Here is a 20989-nt window from a genome sequence, read left to right on the forward strand (position 1 = left end):
ATTGACATTGAACTGTTATTTGGGCTGTAATAGATAGTCACCTTCATTCGCCACTGCATCCCTAAACGCGCATCTACAAGGGAGACACCTGACGTCTCGACAATTACGCGTGCCTCCGCGTCATGTGGCTGCAAGAAAAAAGTGTAAAAAGAAACCAACTGCCCAACACGTGTGACCGGCAGTCACACAGCGTTAGTCGAAATGTAGCTAGTGAGTGGTTCATTTGGAGCTTCCCACATTCATAGACCGCTGTGCGCAATGGCACCGAGCAGTGCTCCTCCCGCGCGGGGCTGGGCGCGATGACCGGATAACTTTCCCCTCTGCCTGGAGGATGCTTTTTCTCGATGGCATCTGATGAATTCTCCACCGGGAAACAGTAACAGGTATGTATCACTGTTTACTTTACGCACACTAATCAACATTAAACGCCTTTCTTGTTTCTGCTTTTTTAAATGTAATTCTTATCAGCCGATTTCTGAGCTTTTTTTGTGTTGTGTGTGCGCCCTGAAAGGTGATCATTGCAATTATCCCTCTGTTACTGGACTGTGTTTGATATCTATCTTTCTCGAGGCATGATAATGGAGCCTGATAAGGGGCTCTATCTCGGGCATTTAATTGAATTCAAGGATTAAAGGTTGATGTGTGCAAATCTAAACTGGTATTGCAATTCTGGAAGAAAAAAAGAGCAAATGATTGATTGAGACTTCAAAGACCTGAGTAAATTAATTTTCTTTATCTTAAGCCTAATATTGATACAACCCCCTTCCATTTCATATGGTTGCAGAGCATACTGTATGCACATACATGCCTGCAATTGAGGGGCCATTCATGCCCAGATCTCACACACGTTTAGGTCAGAGTTCTGCACATTGACATTGGTTAATATGAGAGGGAACAAAAGAGTGACAAGGGGAATCAGTTTCAATTTCCACTTGAGTTACAATATACAAACAAACCATTCTCTGGGGCACTCTGCAGCTTTGTGTCCCATAAGAGCTGCTGGATGTAAACAAATGTGTTCATATGGATGTGGTTTTATGATTTGCAATCCTGGTGACCTGTCACACCTGACTGATGGACTCACTCTCATCCGGAGACTTCCAGGGGATTGGTATCAGTTGCTGTTTATGCTTCCTCTCTTGTGGATAATGACACTGAGTCGAATAACAGACTGAGAAAAAAATCATTACAAAGCCTTACTGGGTTTGAGCCAGGTCCAAAAATGATCTCAGCTTCTTCCTCTACATTTCTGTGGCAGAAAGAGACACTGCATGAGATGGATCAGTTTGTTGCACAAGACACAGGTGTTAGAACTACCAGCGCTGATGTGTGGATTCAGGCCAGGAAAGATTGGGAATAAATGAGAGGGAGGATGGATTGCGAAGAGCAGAGCCGGGATCGCAGCCAACCAGACCTCTGAGGGTGGACTTATTACCCCTCCCTGATGAGCAAACCTCACTGACACTGCAAAGGCAAACTGCCAGCCCCTCATTAAAGTTACCGTCTCTGCTTTGGAGTTTGCTGTGTTAAAAGTCGTTTACAGGAAGGAGCGCTATACATTTGAGAGGCTGACTGGAACAGATATGAATGAGGCTGAGGAAGTTTGATGTTAAGAGCTTTCTTTTCTGCTGAGTCTTTTATTGAGTTCATTGTCTGTAGAATCCAAGGAGCTTCATGAGGCATCGATATTTGCTTCATTTCCCAATCAGCAGGGGGGGGGGGAAGCACTTGTGCAAATGTACACGGCAAAGAACATCCCTGCAGGGATGCTTTTCAGCTGTTTTATTTATCAGTCTATCTGACTAATGTTACTAAAGGAGCCAAGAGACGCTCCCCTCTGAGCCTTCGACCTGAAATGATGCTGCCACCAACATCTGAACGGTTTACGGTCAAAATACATTGCTGATCTCCTGCTACATTATGAACCATCCCGGACTCTGAGACGGGTCTGTTTCCTGTCCCCAGAGTCAGAATCATGGAGAAGCAGCATTCAGTGATTATGCTGCAACTCGTACTCCTTATGAATCCTGGCTGAAGACTTCTCATATCTCACACTGCACTGTAACTTTAACTCTTGTATTTCATATCCGATGTATTCTATGTAAGGCTGTGTTTCTCTTTTTAAATGCCATTTCAAAATGTGATTCCTCTGCACTATTTCTTAATGCTCTTAATGCTGTTTTTGCAATTTTTGTAAAGCACTTGGAATTGCGTTGTGTTGAAAGTTTCTGGATGAATACACTTGCCCTGCCTTGATGGCAAATGTGCGATGTGAGAGGAACCAACAGAGAGGTTGTGTGATGAAACACTAAACAATGCTCTTTCCCTTCGGTAGGTCTGCCAAACATCTCACCTCCCATGTCACCGGGACGTCTCCATGGCGATGTTTAGCAGCGCAGAGCAGGTCTGGAACGAATCGGACCGCCTCGAGTGGGACTCGGAGAGGAACGAGAGCTCAGAGGCGTCCGGGCAGGATGAGCGTAACTACTACGCCATGTTCTACTCCCTGCTCATCCTGGCCATCGTGTTTGGAAACGTACTGGTGTGTCTGGCCGTGCTGAGGGAGCGCTCCCTGCAGACCACCACCAACTACCTGGTGGTCAGCCTGGCCGTGGCCGACCTGCTGGTGGCTTCCCTGGTGATGCCATGGGCCGTGTACCTGGAGGTGAGGAGCTCAGGGTGTATTGTGTGTTGTCCAGTGATTCACAACCTCTTTTTTCTCTCAGGTTTCTGCATCTTACAGTTTCCCCGTTGCCCTTCCTTAAAGATAATGTGCAGGTTGACCTCTGGGTCAGGAGGGTGTTGTTGAGCTTACTAGATAATATCAGGGGTTTCAGGCGGATTTGTCAAAGAGTGGCAAAGGAGTGCTCTGAATAAGTTAGGAACGTACAGGAGTCCACCTGACACCTTCTCTTCCTGTCTGTAGCTCACTCTGTCAAACAACCACTAAAGCACTTCAGCCAGCTCGTCTCTCGTTGTGTCAGACCTCAGCACTTACAATAGTGCTGACACAGTAATGCATAAAGCTAGCAGATAGTTGGTGTGTTTCGGATGGACGATCAAGACCTTTTTTCGTGCTTTTGCTCTAACATGTCAGGTGGATGCGGGTAATAAAAACAAACGGTTCCTGATCATGAGCTAGCATGCAGCTAACTATTTCCCTCAGTCACTTTTTTGACTACTAGCTATTAGCCTAACTAGCTTATTCAAAAGTTAAAATACTATTAGCAATGTTTCAACCATGTAGCCTCCTTATAGCTAACTTATCTATTACTTGTGTTGAAGATCTTGTGGCTCACACGGCTTATAATTCATTACTTGTATCCATTTCAAAAGTTGTGCCTTTAACTTCAAGCTAGCATTAGATTTTTAGCCTTTTCGGCATGTATTTCCACATATTCCAAATCTCTTTATCAAAACATGCAGTGCAGCATAGTTTGTAGCGTGCAACATATTTGACCAATTTGTCATCCAAAGTCGAATGCTTAACTTTCTCCGAACACAAACGTCTTGAGACAAACTTCATAATCAAATCTTAAATATAGCATTTTTTAAATTAGCTTAGCTCCCCAGAATTGTACACCTGCTCCTCAGGCAACTACAGAAGTACCACTTATAAGCTTTGGGAATCACTGAAGGGGAAAGAGGGCAAGGAAGCTGAGAGAAAGCCGAAAGGATGTGGAAGAGATATGCAGATGCTTGGCAGTGTAGAGCTGACGTTGGAGAGAAAGCAAGAACATCTTCATAACAGATTAGGATCATTAGGAACTTATTATGTGGTGACAAGCGAGTGGGTGATAGGAAGAAGGTAATGATGATAAAATGTGGTCAAGATTGGGCTTTGCCATTATTGTAGATTAAACATTGCTGTGTCACATATTGAATACTAACACAAACTAATTGACTTTGGTTTATTGGCTGAGCTTCAATTTACAGAAGCCACTGCAAACCTCTGAGGCAAATTAAAATATACGTGTTTGCTGTTAATTCCTATTTGCACGGCAAAGATTCAAACTCGAGTGGTAATTGTTCATTTTCTCAGCTCACATCCTTCTGTCCAGAAACTCCATTACGTGTACCGAAGACGTGACTCTCAGGCATCCGCATTTCATCAAAGTAATACTCGGCACGTTGGAAAATGCACTGCAGAGGTGCTGTGTGCGTGTGTGTGTGTGTGTGTGTGTGTGTGTGTGTGTGTGTGTGTGTGTGTGTGTGTGTGTGTGTGTGTGTGTGTGTGTGTGTGTGTGTGTGTGTGTGTGTGTGTGTGTGTGTGTGTGTGTGTGTGTGTGTGTGTGTGTGTGTGTGTGATGCCATCCTTGAAGCTTGGGGGGGAACTGAGTGAGTTGCTCAAGGGCAGGTGTTTGGCCACATGACGTCTGAAAATCATCTGGTTGAAGTCCAGTTACGTTTAACAAGCAGCCACCCTGCTGCCCAACGTTTGCTCACCATCAGCAAAAAGCACTTTTTCTCACAGTGTGCAGAAGATTCAACAGCAGGTGAACCACTACACAACTATAATTAACACTCAGTGGGCAGAATCTGACAAATTCAACATGATTTTATCCTATGAAAGGTAAATTAAGGTAGCCAGCAACCTCTCCAAGAATCAGTCATGAGTCTCTGCAGGCAGTCGTGCAGCTACAGCGTTTTTCACTTCTTCAAATCCCATAAGGAATGAGTCATGAGAAGATGACACAAAGGTACAATATTTCCTAATTTAGCAGGAACGTAAAGGTCAGTAATATCTGGGAAACAGCTGCAGGAATCAACATTTGAGTCTGAGGCAAAGACTTTCAAATCCCAAGACTGGCACTGCATGCTCTGTCGCCCCGCCGGCTGTAACCTGATGGATGGGGGGGGGGATTAGCTTGTTGTGACCACAGGGTTGCTGGTTGGCTTCTGCAGGTGTGATTTTGCAGTAAGAGTGACCAAGTATCTCCTGTCCAATCCTGCAGCAGGCAATAATCATGTGCCCTTGAGCAAGCTATAGCTTACCCCCGGATGGCTCTGTTGATGTATGGCTTGTACTTGAAGGAAGTGGCTGCATCGGCAGGAATGACTGAGTGCTCGCTTTGCACAATACATCCTGAAGAGCAAATGAGCAGCCCGACTGCAGGAGCAACTCCATTTTTAGTGTGGAGATGAATTCAGGTCAAGATGTATCCTTGTTTTGATTGATTATTGAATACAGAAGGATCTGACAGGTAACATAAGATTAAGGGACACAAATTACCAACATTGGAGAAGGAGAATATCTAACAGCTTGCACCTGCTTCACGAGGCTTTGTGGGTAACAGATGTAACAGGGATTAATGAAAGGCAGGTTTTCCTATAAACAAAATCTCTGAGCAGAGGAGAGAGGACACCTTGCATTGGATATTATCCAAAAGTAACAGAAGGTAATCGGGTTACCTTCATATTGTGATACTAAGTTAAAGTGATTATCTTTACAAGTAACCCTCTCAACCCTGATGTGAGATACACGTTTTATTTGATGTAAACAGATCCTCTTAACAAGCCGTGCTCCCGCTGTGTCTCTCTTCTCACAGAGACACAGATCACACTTAAGTGCTGCAAAAATATAGATCATATTTGTTCAAACGCAGTCGATGTATCTGCAGAGCCTCTCTGAGTCACCATCATTTCCCCACACTGCACACAATGTTCAATATGTGCCCACATGTGTGCCGCAGCCTTTCTGTGTGAGGGGGTGAACGTGTTAAAACAAGTACAGGGTGTAAATGTGTTGTGTGTGTGTTGTTGCTCTATACTTGAGAGGACCAAATGTCCTTACGAGGAGATGACATTGCACTGCCAAAAAGAGGATATTTTCCCCTATAGTGAGACTACAAAGTCTTGGTGGTCAGCCTATTTCAGTGTTTGCCATAGCATACGGCTTTTGCATGTAGAAAATCAACATCACATTGTGTAGTTTTTAAGGATGTTTCTGTCTCACACTTTTTGAAGTTCCTTTGTGACATGCATTATGGATCAATAGCAAGCACTTTCATAAAGCCATCCCTCGCCTGTATGCGGCTTTCACAGGCTCAGAGCCCATCGAGTGAAAGTAATGTGCATTACTGTCGTCGGGTTGAGATTGTTTGAATTGAATATAGGAAATGTGTTGAAAAGATAGGAAAATGTTGGCATTTCTTTTACAGCCATAGATTGTTTTCCTTTGTCCGTCAGAGCATTTGATTTATTCATTGTGTTCTGGGATGTTTCCAGCAAATATGACACTAGACGTTTATACCAAGGCTAAGGAAAGTCGACAGTGAATGCTTCCACAGTGGGAAGTATAAATATGTGTTTCTCTCAGTTCCCTGCGAGAGGTTCTTGTCTATTTACATCTCTGCTCATGTGATTGTGTGCGAATTCCCATGTGTGCCCTCCGCCTGCCTGTGGAGGCTGGCGTTTATTCCCGTTTCGGGCTGAGGAGAATCAGCAGTCAGGGGATGGAGCTTGGATCCAATTTATCTTTGTCAGACAGTTATTAGCAGGCATTATTGAGCCTGAGTGAAAGCCTGTCGGTCTGAGCAGGACTCTGCTGCACTGGGTGAGCGGTGTTATCACTTTACCATGGGGGGGGTCAATGTCTTCTGGAAATTGAAAATTGTCTTCACGGTAATTATGTTTAACAACATTTGTAGGGGTATCCATCACACAACATCCACACAGTTGCAGCTCGTGTGATAAGAACAAGTGACAGAGATATTAAGAAGACAAATGAGCTTTATTAAAATCCCTACTAGAATAAATCTTTAGAGGGGTCCGATCCTGCTTTGTGGGGGTTTCCCTTTCCTGTAGTGTGTTATAATGGATTGTGTGCATGTGAATGGTCTGCAAAGGCAAACATCAGGGAACAATTGAGGCCTGAAACGCCTCCATTGGACTCTTTTGTATACTTCCGGGACACAGTCACATCACTATGTACAGTTCTATTGGCTAGCACTCCAACACATTATACGTGATAGGCTAAGGGGCGGGACATCTCTAAGCGCTTGACCAATCACAACAGAGCCGGCCAGCTAACCAATCAGAGCAGACTCAGCTCTGGTTTCAGACAGAGGGTGGAAAGAGGAGCTGCAGCACAGGCAGTATGAGAGAAATAAAGAGCTCTTTGAACATTAAAGCATGGAGACATGTCTCAAAATACTCATTTGAACCTGAGAGAGAGCAGAACATGTCCTCTCTAAACGTAGTATATCAGGGTGAATGTATTTCTAGCAGCTCGTTCTTCTTTTCTCCTCACTTGTATCATTGCCCAACTGTGTTTTCCCTCTTTCTTGCCTTTCTGTCACATGTGCAGGTGTGTTTTTCTGTGCACTCAGTAGGTGTGTCACACTTCACGCTGAATAAGGCAAAGAGAAACATGTGCGTTGATAATCTGCCTGTCTGTCCTGTGCAGGTGGTCGGCGGCGCCTGGCTTTTCAGCCGGCTCTACTGTAACGTCTTTGTCACGCTAGATGTGATGATGTGCACCGCCAGTATCCTCAACCTGTGTGCTATCAGCATTGACAGGTGAGTGTGTAACGTGTGTGTGTGCCTACTGATATCCGCCGTGACATCTCCAGTATAAATGTCATCCTGTGAGATTTCCATATTTCACCCTCTTGCTCTTTTCTCACTTCACTTCATGGATATTGCAGCGCTCTCCTGGTGGAAGACACTACTCCCCCTCCTTGTTCCAATCCTCTTGATAAATGTGTGTATCTTTCTGCATCAGCGCTGACAGACTGAGACACAGCGAGGACGAGACCGAGGGTTTTCTGAACACTGTGTGGGTGTTTTAGGTTCAGACTCAGGCTTTTATTCAAGTCTTACTGCCGTGGATTTGTTTGCATAAGTGCAGAAGGGAACCGTGTCCTGCATTAGTCTGAACTTTACATAGATCCTGTATTTCAATTATTTATTTGCTTGGTTTTCTTTTTGTGTCACTGTTAATATTTAATCGCTCTGTACGGTCTCGAACTTATAACCTGCAGCTAGAGTTCAACAAATCCTACATGGATGTGTGATGAGTGTGTACAGTTAGTTAGTCTCATGGGGGCTGGTTCAAAGTTACCAAAAGTTTGCTTTGCTTTGGGCCATAGTCATGTACAGTAAAACCCATATTCTATATTTGTAATTGAATATTTGTGTATGCCTTCTGGTACATTATGTTTGCACACATGGTTGATAATTATAACCTGCTTCCGAGGGATGGAGTTGCTGCCTGAAGCCCCGTGTTCCTCTCTGAATTAATTATAAGACGACGCCAAAACATCACGTTTACGGTATCACACGCTTGACCAAGTGCCAAATTTAAGTGAATCTCCGGGGACATTCTGTGTCATTGATAGTGTTCAACGCGCACGCATCACCTTTGTGAGAGATTGCTTATTTATAAAGTCTCACAGCAGTCGTAGCAGCGATGATTTATCGCCTGTTTGAAAAGGAAGAGTCAAACCGAGCGGAAACACTGAGATAAAGTTCTTACATTAAAACTTGGAGGTGAGGAGTTTGTTCTTACAGGCAGCGGAAGAGTCTTCTTTCATCCCGCGTAACTCAAAGCAGCCCTGGATCGATGCATCACGTACACTTTCCCTTTAACCCAGACACCAGGAGGTCAGAGTGATTCAGAGACTACCTGCACCCCGAGCTCAGCCCTGCATTTCTACCCAGAAAGGGAACCAGTGTAATTAGTCTGATGAGGATAAACAGGGATGGCAGTTGGCTCGGAACAACATCACATCCATTTTGGGTTGGGGGCCAGCGTAATTGCTGCGCCTTCTGAGCCTACTTTTCCCGGGCTCATTACACACTCTTGCTGATTAACTCTTAAATCCTTGCTCCACTTTTATTGCTGAATACCCAAATTGTTTCTAAATAGAATTGCCTGCTTCGGTGCTCCATTGTTCCTCTTTATATTATCCACTCATATCTGAGAAGCACTCAATTTCTCCCTCTAATTGTTCCCTTTGACTGAACTATATCAGCACTTTTGTCTCCATTCAGAACTCACCACCCAGCGAGACAGACTGTAAACGTGTGTGTTTTTCTGCAGGTACACCGCCGTGGTGATGCCCGTCCTGTACAACACCACCCATCGCTCCAAGAAGAGAGTGTTTGTGATGATTGCCACTGTGTGGGTCCTGGCCTTCACCGTTTCCTGCCCGCTGCTGTTTGGCTTCAACACCACAGGTCAGGTCAACATAATGACTCCACTTTCCTGTCGAGGCGCATCACAGCGAGTTAGCAGGATGCAAAATATAATTCAAGTCACGAAGGCACCGTGTGACCGGGAAATTCAGGGTCAGGAGCACTTGCCTTTTAGGGTCAGCTGTGGGGCAAGAAATGCAAATCTGATATGGGATTAAAAGGTGCATTCCACCAATTTAGCATGTCAGAGTGTCATGGTCTGTACTAGAAAAGTGGTGTGATGTCCAGCCTGACAAAAACACAGCTCATGACGATTGAACCGAGAGCTTGTTTGTGTTTCAAGCTGCTGCATGTTGAGTTTGAGAGACATGTCATTATCACAAGGTCACACGGGAGTGCACATTCATCTTGTCAGGCTCCAAGTGATGCTTTTGAGACAGGCAGTCAACATCCTGTGAAGTCCTGGCAGCTGTGGGCATGGTTTACACCTGCCAAGATCTTTCTGACTGCCCTCATCCAAACAATTTCCAATGATGTCCCCTCAGATGGTTCTGTGCAACAACCCATCTGTCAGGACAGGCATGAGGAGCAGCCAAGTGGGAGAAGCTGCTCACCTTGGAGATGTCTTTCAAAGTCACAGAAATTCCAAATATCTTGTGCAAAAATCTGTATTCATACTTCATTATGGTGAGGGGCATTTATTAAAGGGACCCTATTATGCTTTTGGGGTTGTCCCTTTCCTGTAGTGTGTTTATATAGGTGTATTTGTATGTAAATGGTCTGCAAAGGTGTCTGTGTGTTCTCTCCCACATACTCCACCCCCCCTGCTCCTCTGGTGCTGCAGCTCAGGCAGTATGAGAAAAATAAAGAGCTTTTTGAACATTAGAGCATGAAGACATGTCAAAGTAGACACAAAATACTGTTATGAAGCAGAAGATGAGCAGAATAGTCAAATAGATGAGTTTGCATGATTGGAAACGTCACAATAACTCCCTTTCTGTCTCAAAGTGCCTAAATCTTATTAAACTGCACCACTAAATGTCTGAAGTGCCCCTGATAGTGATACACAGTAGTCTGAGAGCTTTGCTGAATTTAATTTATCCGTGACATTAAGTGCACTGAAGGAGAAACGTTTCTAGGTATTTTTCCCAAATGTGTCTGTCTCATTTTTAGTCATGCATTTGTGTTTAGAGATGTACTGAATGCATCTGTGGAGGGAGTAGAAATAATTGCATGTTCCCAGTAAACTAAAATGTGTCTCACAATAGGGTGACATCTTCTTCTAGTTTTCTCTTGGATGATTCTGAGCGAAGTTTTTTGGTATCAAATGTGCTTCTGCACGACTGAACAACACCTATGCAGATGAAATAAGGTCTCCTGTGTTGGTGTGAAAAAGAATGAACCAGAACTGTAGAAGAAGACAGAGAAATGCAGATGCAAATGCTATTTTAGGTCCCATAGCAAGCAGCACCGTTGCATGACTGCACATACACAATCAAGTGCGGCGGACACAATGTAAAGCCGCTCAGAGGGATGCGGGCGTTCCGTTGAGTTCGCTTACAATCAATGCTAAACAATGGCTGGATGATTGCGGACCCTTTTTTTTATCGGTATGCAACCAACACGAATCAGCAGTGGAATGAGGGAACAGTGGGTTCACATGAGGTCCTTCATTAACCTCCATAAGAACAGGATTGAAAAACAGCGGCAAAAAAAATGCAATTACAGTACTTTTTCACAAAGATAATCTAGAAACTGAGCGTGGTGAGGAGTGTGACTGGGAATATGTGTGTGTGTGTGTGTGTGTGTGTGTGTGTGTGTGTGTGTGTGTGTGTGTGTGTGTGTGTGTGTGTGTGTGTGTGTGTGTGTGTGTGTGCATTTTCTTTCTTTCTTTGTATTGACGTGTTATTGATCCAGAGGAACAGCCATGGAGAGGCCCATCACTTCAGTTTGTTCATGCCTCTGACATGCATCACACACAGCTGTGCACATAGCCGGCCTTTTTTCAATTTCAATTTACAGCACCATAAGCTCACTGATACATATTTAGCTCTGGATTTTGATTGAAAATTTGCTCTATACCTTATGAATACATCAAACCAAAAGGGCTGTTAATCTGAATAAATGGCAGAATAATCATCAAATCCATCACTGCTGCTCCTCCTCACTGCTGCTCCTCACTGCTGCTCCTCACTGCTCCTCCTCACTGCTGCGTGATTACATGCAGCAGTGATCAAGGTCATTCCTTTTATTTATGTGACATTATATACGTCAGATTGTGATGTATAGCCAAGGTAAATACAATAATACAACGGGATCAAAGGATTCATTTAGTATTACTGTTCAGGTTCAGGTGTATATCAGTATGTAGAGTCTCTCCTGGGACATGTCTCCATGCTTTAATGATCAGAAAGATCTTTATGTGTCTCATACTGCCTGTACTGCTGCTCCTCTTTTCACCCTCTGTCTGAAACCAGAGCCAAGTCTGCTCTGATTTGTCAACCTGCTTAGATATGTCCCGCCCCTTAGCCAGTCACATGCAATGCGTTGGAGCGCTAATAGAAGTGAGTGTGTGGGGGGGGGGGGGGAAATCTCCATCTGCAGGCGACACAGGGATTTTAGCCCTTGCAGACCATTTACATGCACTAATAATAATAATAGGGTCCCTTTAATTCTGGCATGACTTTAGTGTGGCCCATCGTGAGTGGCTCTCTCCCTAATGATGAAAATAAATCTCTACATTATTATAAGGGATATCAAGGTCATCCTCAAGATGAAGAGCATGATCCCCAGGGTCAGAGGTTATCTACACGTAACGCCTACTGTCTCTTCTTTCACCCTGAGGTATTCTGCATATTAACCTTTGGTTTTGGCCTCAGATGATCCCTTGGTGTGCTCCATCTCCAACCCCGACTTTGTGATCTACTCCTCGGTGGTGTCCTTCTACCTGCCGTTCGTCGTCACTCTGCTCGTCTACATCCGCATCTACGTCTTCCTGCGGATGAGGAGGAAGAGGATCATCTTTCGGCAGGCCAGCGGGAAAGTGCAGCCGGGCTCCACCCCACCGTCTGTGGTGAGCACGTTATCTATGTGTTTTATTACCGCCGCTGAGTTATGGTCAGCCGTTTATTTAGGACTCCATGACATTAAAGGACTGCAAAGTGAGGCGTAAAGGGAGGGAAGGGAGCCAAGACGGAGGAAGCGGTAGAAGAGGCCAAGGACATACGCTCACAAAGTGTTTGATGAACTGCTGCTAGATAGGACTTTATATTCTTTTGTTGTGTAGCAATAAAAGTGGAAACAATAAGGGAATAAAAAGGAATCCTGAACGACTCCTGCAATCGATCTCCCTCACAGAGTTTGTGAAATTCATAAATACTTGCAGCTTTGTGCATTATCAATCATTGTCAGCCCCGCTTTCTAATCCCTTAGTAAGGGGTGTCTTATTAGGAAGTGGTTCCTGATTTATTACAGAGAAGAAAGTTCTATTTTCCACTGAAATTAAACCCTTTGTATCTGATAATATACAGACTCAAATCTATGGTTTATATTTCTCATGCAGCCCCTCTCCCTAATTCACTCTCGTTATTCATTCCCATAATGACATGCAAATCATCATTTACTTTTATATATTACGTCAGACAGGGAGAAGCTTTCACAGAGCGTCGTAACGTGCCTCCAATGCAGTAAAAGAACAACTATTGTGTTCCAAATCCTCAGTAAAGTTGCATAACATGACACCTTTTTCTCATTTGCATGTATTTGTGGGTAAAGGGGTTCAGATCAGATGTCAGAAGGAGGCGAAAAGCTGTTACTACTCTAAATGTGTAGGGTGAGAGGAATCGCTGTCTGCCGAACAAAGAGGAAATGAGCTGTATAGGAAAGCAGTATAGCGGTGCCACGGCTGTCAGTGTAAGTGTTCTTAATTCAAATGGGAGTCGAGTCGCTCAAAGACTGTTTAATTAGAATGTTCTCCGTGCTGCCCTTTGTCTTTAAGGTAATTAATACACAGTGACTGATAGATAGTGAATTATTTCTGAAGGATAAGGATATCCCTGCTCCTCTTCGGAGAGTTTATTTTGAGAGCCAATTATATTTCAGTCCATACAAGGATCTTCTCATCCTCCTCATACGGTGTGCACCCCGCTTCTCCTTCAGCTGTCATGTCTTTGATCGCGTCCGTCACTCCTGTCCCGTTACATCTGTCTCACAGCTGATGACTTTAACCTTCTTGTACGTTGCTTTATTATTCACCCCTGGGGCTGTTGTGTTACAAAGATAATGTTGATAAAAATGATGGCTTTATCTATCAACCAAGGGCAGGGATACAGCAGCTCATGCTCATCTGAAACCCCTTTGAGACGAAGTATAAAAAGCCACTATGATTCAACTGAATGACAGGACCAGCTTCCCGTGCAATGTGGTCCCTCAACATTTCTCCACTCCACTGCACACCAACTCCCAGTGATATCTCCTATTTAAGAGCATTTTACAGATGATTGGTTGTCGTGGAGCCCCAGTTTGGGATCTCATCCACGAGAGCAGACACTCATTGTGAGATCTAAGCCCCCGAGGAGATCAGGCTGAGGGGGTTACAATGGAAACCTGTTTTGAAATAACACAACAGGACTGTGACTCAGTCGACTGAAGGACATTGATATGTAGAAAGAGACTTGTTTCAAAAGCGACTTATCTCTATTTCTGCAGGGCGCTCTAATGGAGTCGCACAGCGTCCTGCTCAGAAGTGAAAGTGATTGAAAATGTACAAGACGTGAATTCTAATTCTCTGACACACATCGGCTGGGTTTCACCAACAAGGACTTGTTCAACCTAAATACTGTTCTAATTAGAGGGGGGGGGGGAATCAATCGATCTACACAGAATCAAGCTCTGGTGCACAACTACAAACTCTTTCTGTTTAGTTAATCCAAGTTCATTTATGTAAACCCTGTTTGATCAATATGGAGGGGTCGCCTGCTGATAAATTAGTTAGGTTCATAATCACTGGCCTCTGGTTTCAGACAGAGGGTGAAAAGAGGTGCTGCAGCACAGGCAGTGTGAGAGAAATAAAGAGCTTTCTGAACATTAAAGCATGGAGACATGTCCCAGGAGAGACACTACACACTGATATGCACCTGAACATGAACAGAATATGGCCTCCTCAAGTTTTCCCTCCTGAACTGTACGTTTAATGCAGATACTGGATCATATTTGAAGTTATAGTTGAAGGTTTTGCAGCAACATAATTACATATAATCTAGGTTTGGATTTAAGGCACTTAAAGAGCAGTTGTAGTTTATTCTTTCTGGATTTGAAGGTTTTAAAATATCTTGCAACGTGATGTAAAGTCATGACTCAGATATAATAGCATTTTTTAATATATAATAGCCCCCCCCCCCCTCCCCCCATGGTAGAACTAATCAATGACTTTCTATACCTGTGAAGTGCTGGGTAGGGTGTTGGGATGAGATAAGGAGGGTTTCAGCATCTCCCTTAGAAACTGAATGTATATCCTTCTCATCCTTTAGGAGACCTGTCTGCAGGAAGAGACTCCCAAGGCAAAGCAAGACCTGTCCCCTATAAGGATCAAAGTGGTAAGTGCTATTTTAAACTGGAGATCCAAAGCAGCCGGGAGACTCTTGGTTTTCTTTCACTGCTCTGGTTTTGCTGAATGCAGCGCAGCCTGAATAACTCTCATATCGACTGTGTTGGCGTTTTGTGACTTGGGTCGCGTGCACGGAGCTTCTGTTTTTAGCTTTTCATGTGAGTGTGCCAGCTTGTTTGTTCGTGCACACTTGAGTTTTCTGTTACCCTCCGAGGCTGCAGCCCGGGGGTCTGAGAGGGAGCTGAGCACTGTGATTCTGGAGCGTGGCTCTTTGAATTTCGTCACCTGGTCAAAAGCTGGGAAAAGTCAGCGTGTGACGCACTGCAGCAGCTGCACTATGAACGGCTCAAAGGCGGGGGGGAATCTGTAATGTGTGGATTCAGAGAGCATGGAACATGTATGCTTCCGTGGCTTCACTGGAAGGACACATTACGCAACACTTTCTAACTGTTTAATGACTTTTCTTATGGCTCCACGGGGGAAAGGATCTTTGGAGAGTTTTAAAAAAAACAATATATTGTATTTAAGATAACGTCACTCAACTGCATCTGGGACTTCAAAACTATAGCATGGAGGTTCATAAAGAAGTGTCTACAGCTATGAATCTGTCTGAACACCGAAACACTTCTAAGAGGTATCAGCCATCCAGCTCTCTGACTCATATTATGCTTCCTTTTGGCTCGCTGCAGCAGCACTCAGCTTTGATATTATGATGTCAAAGCTGTTTAAGCCAAAAACACAACTGTTTACCACATTGCCTCATTAAGTTGTTGGCAGACACAGGCAGTATGAGAAGAATAAAGAGCGTTATGAACATTAAAGCGTGGAGAGATGTCACAACAGAGGGAAAAGAATATGAACAACCTGAAAATGAGCACATCACAAATACTGGTTTAAATCGGTCTGAAAATTGGTCATCTTTAACTTTTCCCTGATTTCCTAAGTGGGATTCACTTGCTTACCTCTCTACTCTACACATCCTTTATACATGTATCATCTCCTAGCCTCTTCTGAGGATTAATGCATGACCGTTTTCCGCTGAGGACATATAGATGTGCTGTGTTGTACATACAAAAGTATAACTCATATGATTACTAGAATATGTTTGGACAGTTAATCTGAATCATGTATTTTGTGTCTCCGACAGCAGGGCGTAGAGCCTCCAAGTCCCTCCAAGCCCAACCTGTTGTCTGAGTGCTTGTGGCGCAAACGTCCAAAGACGAGCCCGGTGGACTCAGGTCTGCCCCCGGTGGACACGCAGAACAGCCTCAGCCACGCCTCCTGCGGGCGCACGGAGATGGAGTTGGAGCGAGGGGAGGAGGAGGCGGACGACAACAACCAGAACGAACGACCTCCTGTCAGGAGGAACTGCGAGGTGAAAGATCTGTCAAACGGACGGACGCACACGTCGGTGCGGTGGACGGTTCAGTCACAAGTCAACAGTTCAAGATTCAGGAGCATGCACGCACGGGAGAAAAAGGCCACTCAGATGCTGGCCATCGTGCTTGGTGAGTGGAGGTTGTCTTAAGAGGGGGTGATGTTTGCCCGGGGTAAATCGATCTAAACACATTTATTTGGGTATTTAGAAATGCATAGGCAATTTAATGAAGTCCTGCCTTCCCTGCGCCTTTAACAGTTGGATTGTGTTTTCTGCAGCACATACCTGTACTGGAGGTGATGGCAACAGCACATTTTCTTACATGTGCTGCATATTTAGCAGAGTCCCAATAAATCAAGTTGAATTGTCAGAAATGTGTGGCTGGCTTCGGGTTCCCGGTGTGTGTCCAAACCCACTCAGCTCCTGACACAGCTTCCACACGCTCCAATTATCAGCCAGCTTTCTATAAGGCTGGACAATTTAGCCCTGGCACAGTATGGATCTCTCTGACATGAATGTAATCAGAGGTGTCTCATTACGTTACACGGGTGTTGGTAGAAAGCTGTGGCGCACAACCAGAAATAATCTCAGTCCCCCCCCCATATGCTTTTCAGCCAGCTGAACACTTTCCATGAAGTTGTGACCCCAATTATAGAGCTTGAATTTAATGAGTTATTCAACTACTCTGCATCACTTCTGGATGTTTATGTATGAATTGTCCTATGGCTGCCTGGGAAAATAAGTGAGAGCCGTTTGAATACAACCCAAAGTATGGATTCATTTGGCAGTGTCCTCTCGAGCGACACAAACTCACCGGCAGTTTGAAATGAGACTTATAGTAACAGTTCCAAATGCTGCCCCCAGCTGTTAATTGATGTTTGATGTTCATTGTTTTCTACCTTTGACTCCATAATGAAATCAACAGTCGACACGATTCTTACAACTTTGTTTTGTGCTTTCTTTGTTCCGTCCTCTCTCCATGTCCCTCTGATTTCTGGCTGCTCCAGGGGTGTTTCTCATCTGCTGGCTGCCCTTCTTTGTGACTCACATTCTGAACACCCACTGCAGGACATGCTACGTGCCTCCCGTGCTTTACAGCGCTTTCACCTGGCTGGGCTATGTCAACAGTGCCCTCAACCCTATTATCTACACCACCTTCAACATCGAGTTCAGACGGGCTTTCATCAAGATCCTCAGCTGCTGAGGAAGGCAGAGCGACAGGATATTAAACAATGGATATTACTGTTAAGTGTGGTGCACCTAGAAAACAGATGTTAACCTGCCTTACAAGAGCAGCCAGGTGAAGCATGGAGGAACAAAACAGACGCAATAAACAAAAGAAAAGAGGATTTTACTTCACTTTTTCCTCAACAGGACTTCAATGGAACAGTATTACTCTTAAAAAAAGACTTCCACATGCATACAGTCTTTTTGATAGCACAAGGTGTTGGACTTTCTCGTGGATATATCTCACGCGGTATCTGTGCTGCTCTTTGAAACAGGACTTTCCTATCCACATGAAAGCTCTGTGGACGTGATATGAAGAAGCTTCAAGGCTGATAAGATCGCAGAACTGTGGGCCATTTTGTCCAGAGGCCTGTCGCCACCGCAGTGTGTGGATTAACTGATGTTCCTCACCTCCCCCACTCACCATCAGTTACTCTACGGTGCATGCACACATCAAATTTCAAGGCTGTTCGCTTGGATTGTGCTGGAAGGATTGTATTTGTCCCTACAAGACACCATCATTCTTAAAGATTGTCATATATTTTGGTGTAAAAGCATTGTGTTCAATGTGGATTCATTAGAATAAAAAAAAGAAGCATTGAGATTTTGATGTAATGCTCATTGGAAATGTGTTTTCTCAAAAGGGATTGTCGGTTTATTGGCGAACCCCCCCTGTGATTTAGAGCTGACTGTCCTGATGCTGTGATGGAGGGGCTTTGTGATCTTAACAAATCGAGCTAGGATTGTAAACTGTATGGTTGGCAGATCAGAGCTGGACGGTGCTTCTTCTGTTTGTTGTAAATAAAATAAATGATTAAACGGCACTCCAGGCTATTTATACACACACAGTTGTTGTTGTCCATGTGTATGTCTGATTGTTCCTGGTGATTAAAGACACCCTCAGACTGCTGAATCAAGCAGTTAGCAAACAGCATTTTTGTGAGATTGCGAGAGGAAAATAAGGAGTAACAATGACACAGAGAGAGGATGTAAAACAACATAAGATAGGGCCTGATAGGAGGATAGAATCAAAACTTTAAACCAACAACAAGGATCAAAGATATTGAGGAAACATGCAGATTAATTATGGATCGCAGCAGAATGAAAGCAGAGAAAGGGGTCTCCATCTCAGGCGAGCTATGAACACCTGCTCCCCTGACACTTTGTGCCATTACATCGCCTCAGCCTGGTTCCACCGAGACGGCTTAGGATCACCAGGTGTGCTTACGTGTGTGTGCGCGTCTCTTTATGGCTGTACGCAGTAATGTGATCCCCAGGCTGCCAATGAGCCAGTGTTAATTTATGTTTGCCTCTTCTTATGCACCTGAAATCAATAATAAACGGGATGTGTAGAGACTTCATGAAGTAATCAGGACATCAACAAACTGAGGTGGAGATGCCGTGGTGTTTGCTCCTCTGTTCTTTAATTGCAATTGAATGTGAATAATTCAGTTCAATTGGGAACACTGCACAGCTGTGCACACGGTCCTTTAGATTACTTCCAGTCATTCAGAGACAATATTAAACATGTTATTGTGGAAATTAACTGCATATGAGCGCCAAACCCCAAAAGGCTGAGAGCCACCTAATATGTCTCCAGAGGCTGAGGTATTGCATCCAATAATATAAAGACGCTCAATAGATCGATCAAGCTGATGATTCTGCTTTGCATCTACATCAGCGGCGAGGCTTAAAGTGGTACATTTATTCTCAGACGCTGCTAGAGTAAAGGTTACAGATATTTAAAAACAAAAGAGCATGTGTGGGCTCATCCAAGTGTTTAGTTAGTCCAAAGACATATTGTGTGCAACGTGTTTGATCCTGATGGCGACGCAAGCTAATGGAGCACTTATCAAATGTCAAACGTGTGGAAGATTCCCACTCAATCGATTTCTCCGTTACAGTGTTTTTGATGATCTTATGGGTTTCATAAATTCAGTACATTTTTTCTTTTTCATTTCTATGACCTTTTCTGAAAAGTGCTGTACATTATAATTGGCAGTAATTATCGGGAAAATTCCAATTAGTTTCTCGACCCATATTGACAGTGAGCGCGTGAGTGCGCAGCAGGTGGGCTGAACATGCATGTGAAATGTAACTACATGGATACCACATTAAAGGAGCTTCTTTTGAGCTGATTTTTTTCACGATAAATCTGAGGAACATAGCTGCACCACCCACCATCATTAGCTTCAGCGTTTTGTTTGACAGCGTGCAAAATCTCTATCAATGCCCCCCTGCTGTTAGAGAACGCCCACACAGAGGTGCTTTAATTGAAATCCTTCAGATAATAGTAAGGACCAGAGTCAGATTGGGAGATAAGAACACAGTTTGTATCAAAAGCCTTTACATTGCATGTATAAAGCTTAAACGACAGAAGTTATTTAAAAATATAAAATAATATATACTTATTCTTCAGGTTTCATGCTGGTCTGTTCCTCAGGGAACCAGCCTCCACTCTGGATGAATGCTGAGTGTACTGTAGTATGCTGAGAAAACGTGATTAGGTAAATTAAATGATATGCCATTAAGATGAGTCACAGTTGGCCATAGTATGCGATTTGCCAATTAGAGTGTCATTTGAAGTTCGTAGTGAAATATGCTTCTCAAATGTGGAAAGTGAAATTGATGTAATGTACTCTGCTATTAAAACAAGTCGTACTGTACCGTTTGAGTGACATCAGACAGATTCCACAGCGTCTTACTCTATCCATCAACCATGTCAGCTAACCCTATGGGAGGGGCAGAAAAGGGGGATATTTTCAATCAAAACTGGATAACTATTTTTCAGTCTGACTCCGCAAGCGGTTCAAATCGAAAGACACTACAACAACACATGTAGGGAAATCTTTTACATTAGATGCATGGAGTGTCACCCGGAACAGAAACAGCATACCGCCTCGGTGCAGTGGTAAACAACAGCAGGGGTGCAGCCAGCAGGACTTTGAACACGGTTGGTACCAAAGATGGTTTGTGATATACATAGTATAGCATGTTGGTTTTGCATCTTTTCGACATACAATACTAAAACAATAAAACCAACATCAAATACGGTGTCGAGATAAGGACAGAATACACCGTTCCTGTAAGCTTGTAAATCTTTAGCTCATTTGCGTCTCTTCTCTCTGTCCTCCTCTGACCTGGCTCTACGGCCTTGCAGGTGCTGTTGTCTTCATTAAGGAGGGGCAGCCTGGGCTTCCAAAGCCTTGTTGTTCCCACAGTGGGTACGAGCTCATCCTGACCTAAGATTGGTTTTATTGTTTAGGGACAGCTAGCTCCAGCTTATCTGGCCCACTATGCTCCGGGAAACACCTTATCTGTGACAGTTTAACTAAAACGTTTTGTCCGAGCTTGTTTAGTCTGGCGTTTGAGGAATGCTGATTATCCATTCAGAACTAGTTAAAACCTCTTCCTGTTGTCGAGATGTTGAGAATTGGTTTGGCAACCGCTGTGGCAACTCGTGTCTGCAGTAAATGTCTCCGGCCGCAACTTCGAATAAACCCAACAGTGTTTTTTGTCATCAAGTTCCTGCTCTCCAGCGTCTCTCTGTTTCCTCTCCATTGCTTCAGAAGTTTCCACCACACCTTACCCCTACTACACAGTGTTCCCAGTGGTCCTTTCAGCGTTTTTTGCAAATG

General features: G+C 44.0%; 1 protein-coding gene across 2 annotated transcripts; it reads left to right on the forward strand.

The window, feature by feature from the left end:
- The first annotated feature begins 206 nt into the window (after positions 1–206).
- drd3 (dopamine receptor D3) lies at positions 207–18175 on the forward strand. 2 transcript variants are annotated; one of them, XM_063912175.1, is made up of 8 exons: positions 207–383; positions 2336–2665; positions 7409–7521; positions 9047–9183; positions 12021–12214; positions 14670–14735; positions 15894–16254; positions 17132–18175. In XM_063912175.1, the coding sequence occupies exons 2-8, from the start codon at positions 2378–2380 to the stop codon at positions 17326–17328; spliced, it is 1356 nt and encodes a 451-aa protein (XP_063768245.1). In that variant the 5' UTR covers positions 207–383; positions 2336–2377; the 3' UTR covers positions 17329–18175. The 2 variants fall into 2 exon arrangements, with proteins under 2 accessions (XP_063768245.1, XP_063768244.1); XM_063912174.1 differs by lacking the exon at positions 207–383 and adding an exon at positions 2048–2061.
- The last annotated feature ends 2814 nt before the right edge of the window (positions 18176–20989 follow it).

This window comes from Eleginops maclovinus, chromosome 21 (genome assembly GCF_036324505.1).
Source record: "Eleginops maclovinus isolate JMC-PN-2008 ecotype Puerto Natales chromosome 21, JC_Emac_rtc_rv5, whole genome shotgun sequence".
Classification (NCBI taxonomy): domain Eukaryota; kingdom Metazoa; phylum Chordata; class Actinopteri; order Perciformes; family Eleginopidae; genus Eleginops; species Eleginops maclovinus.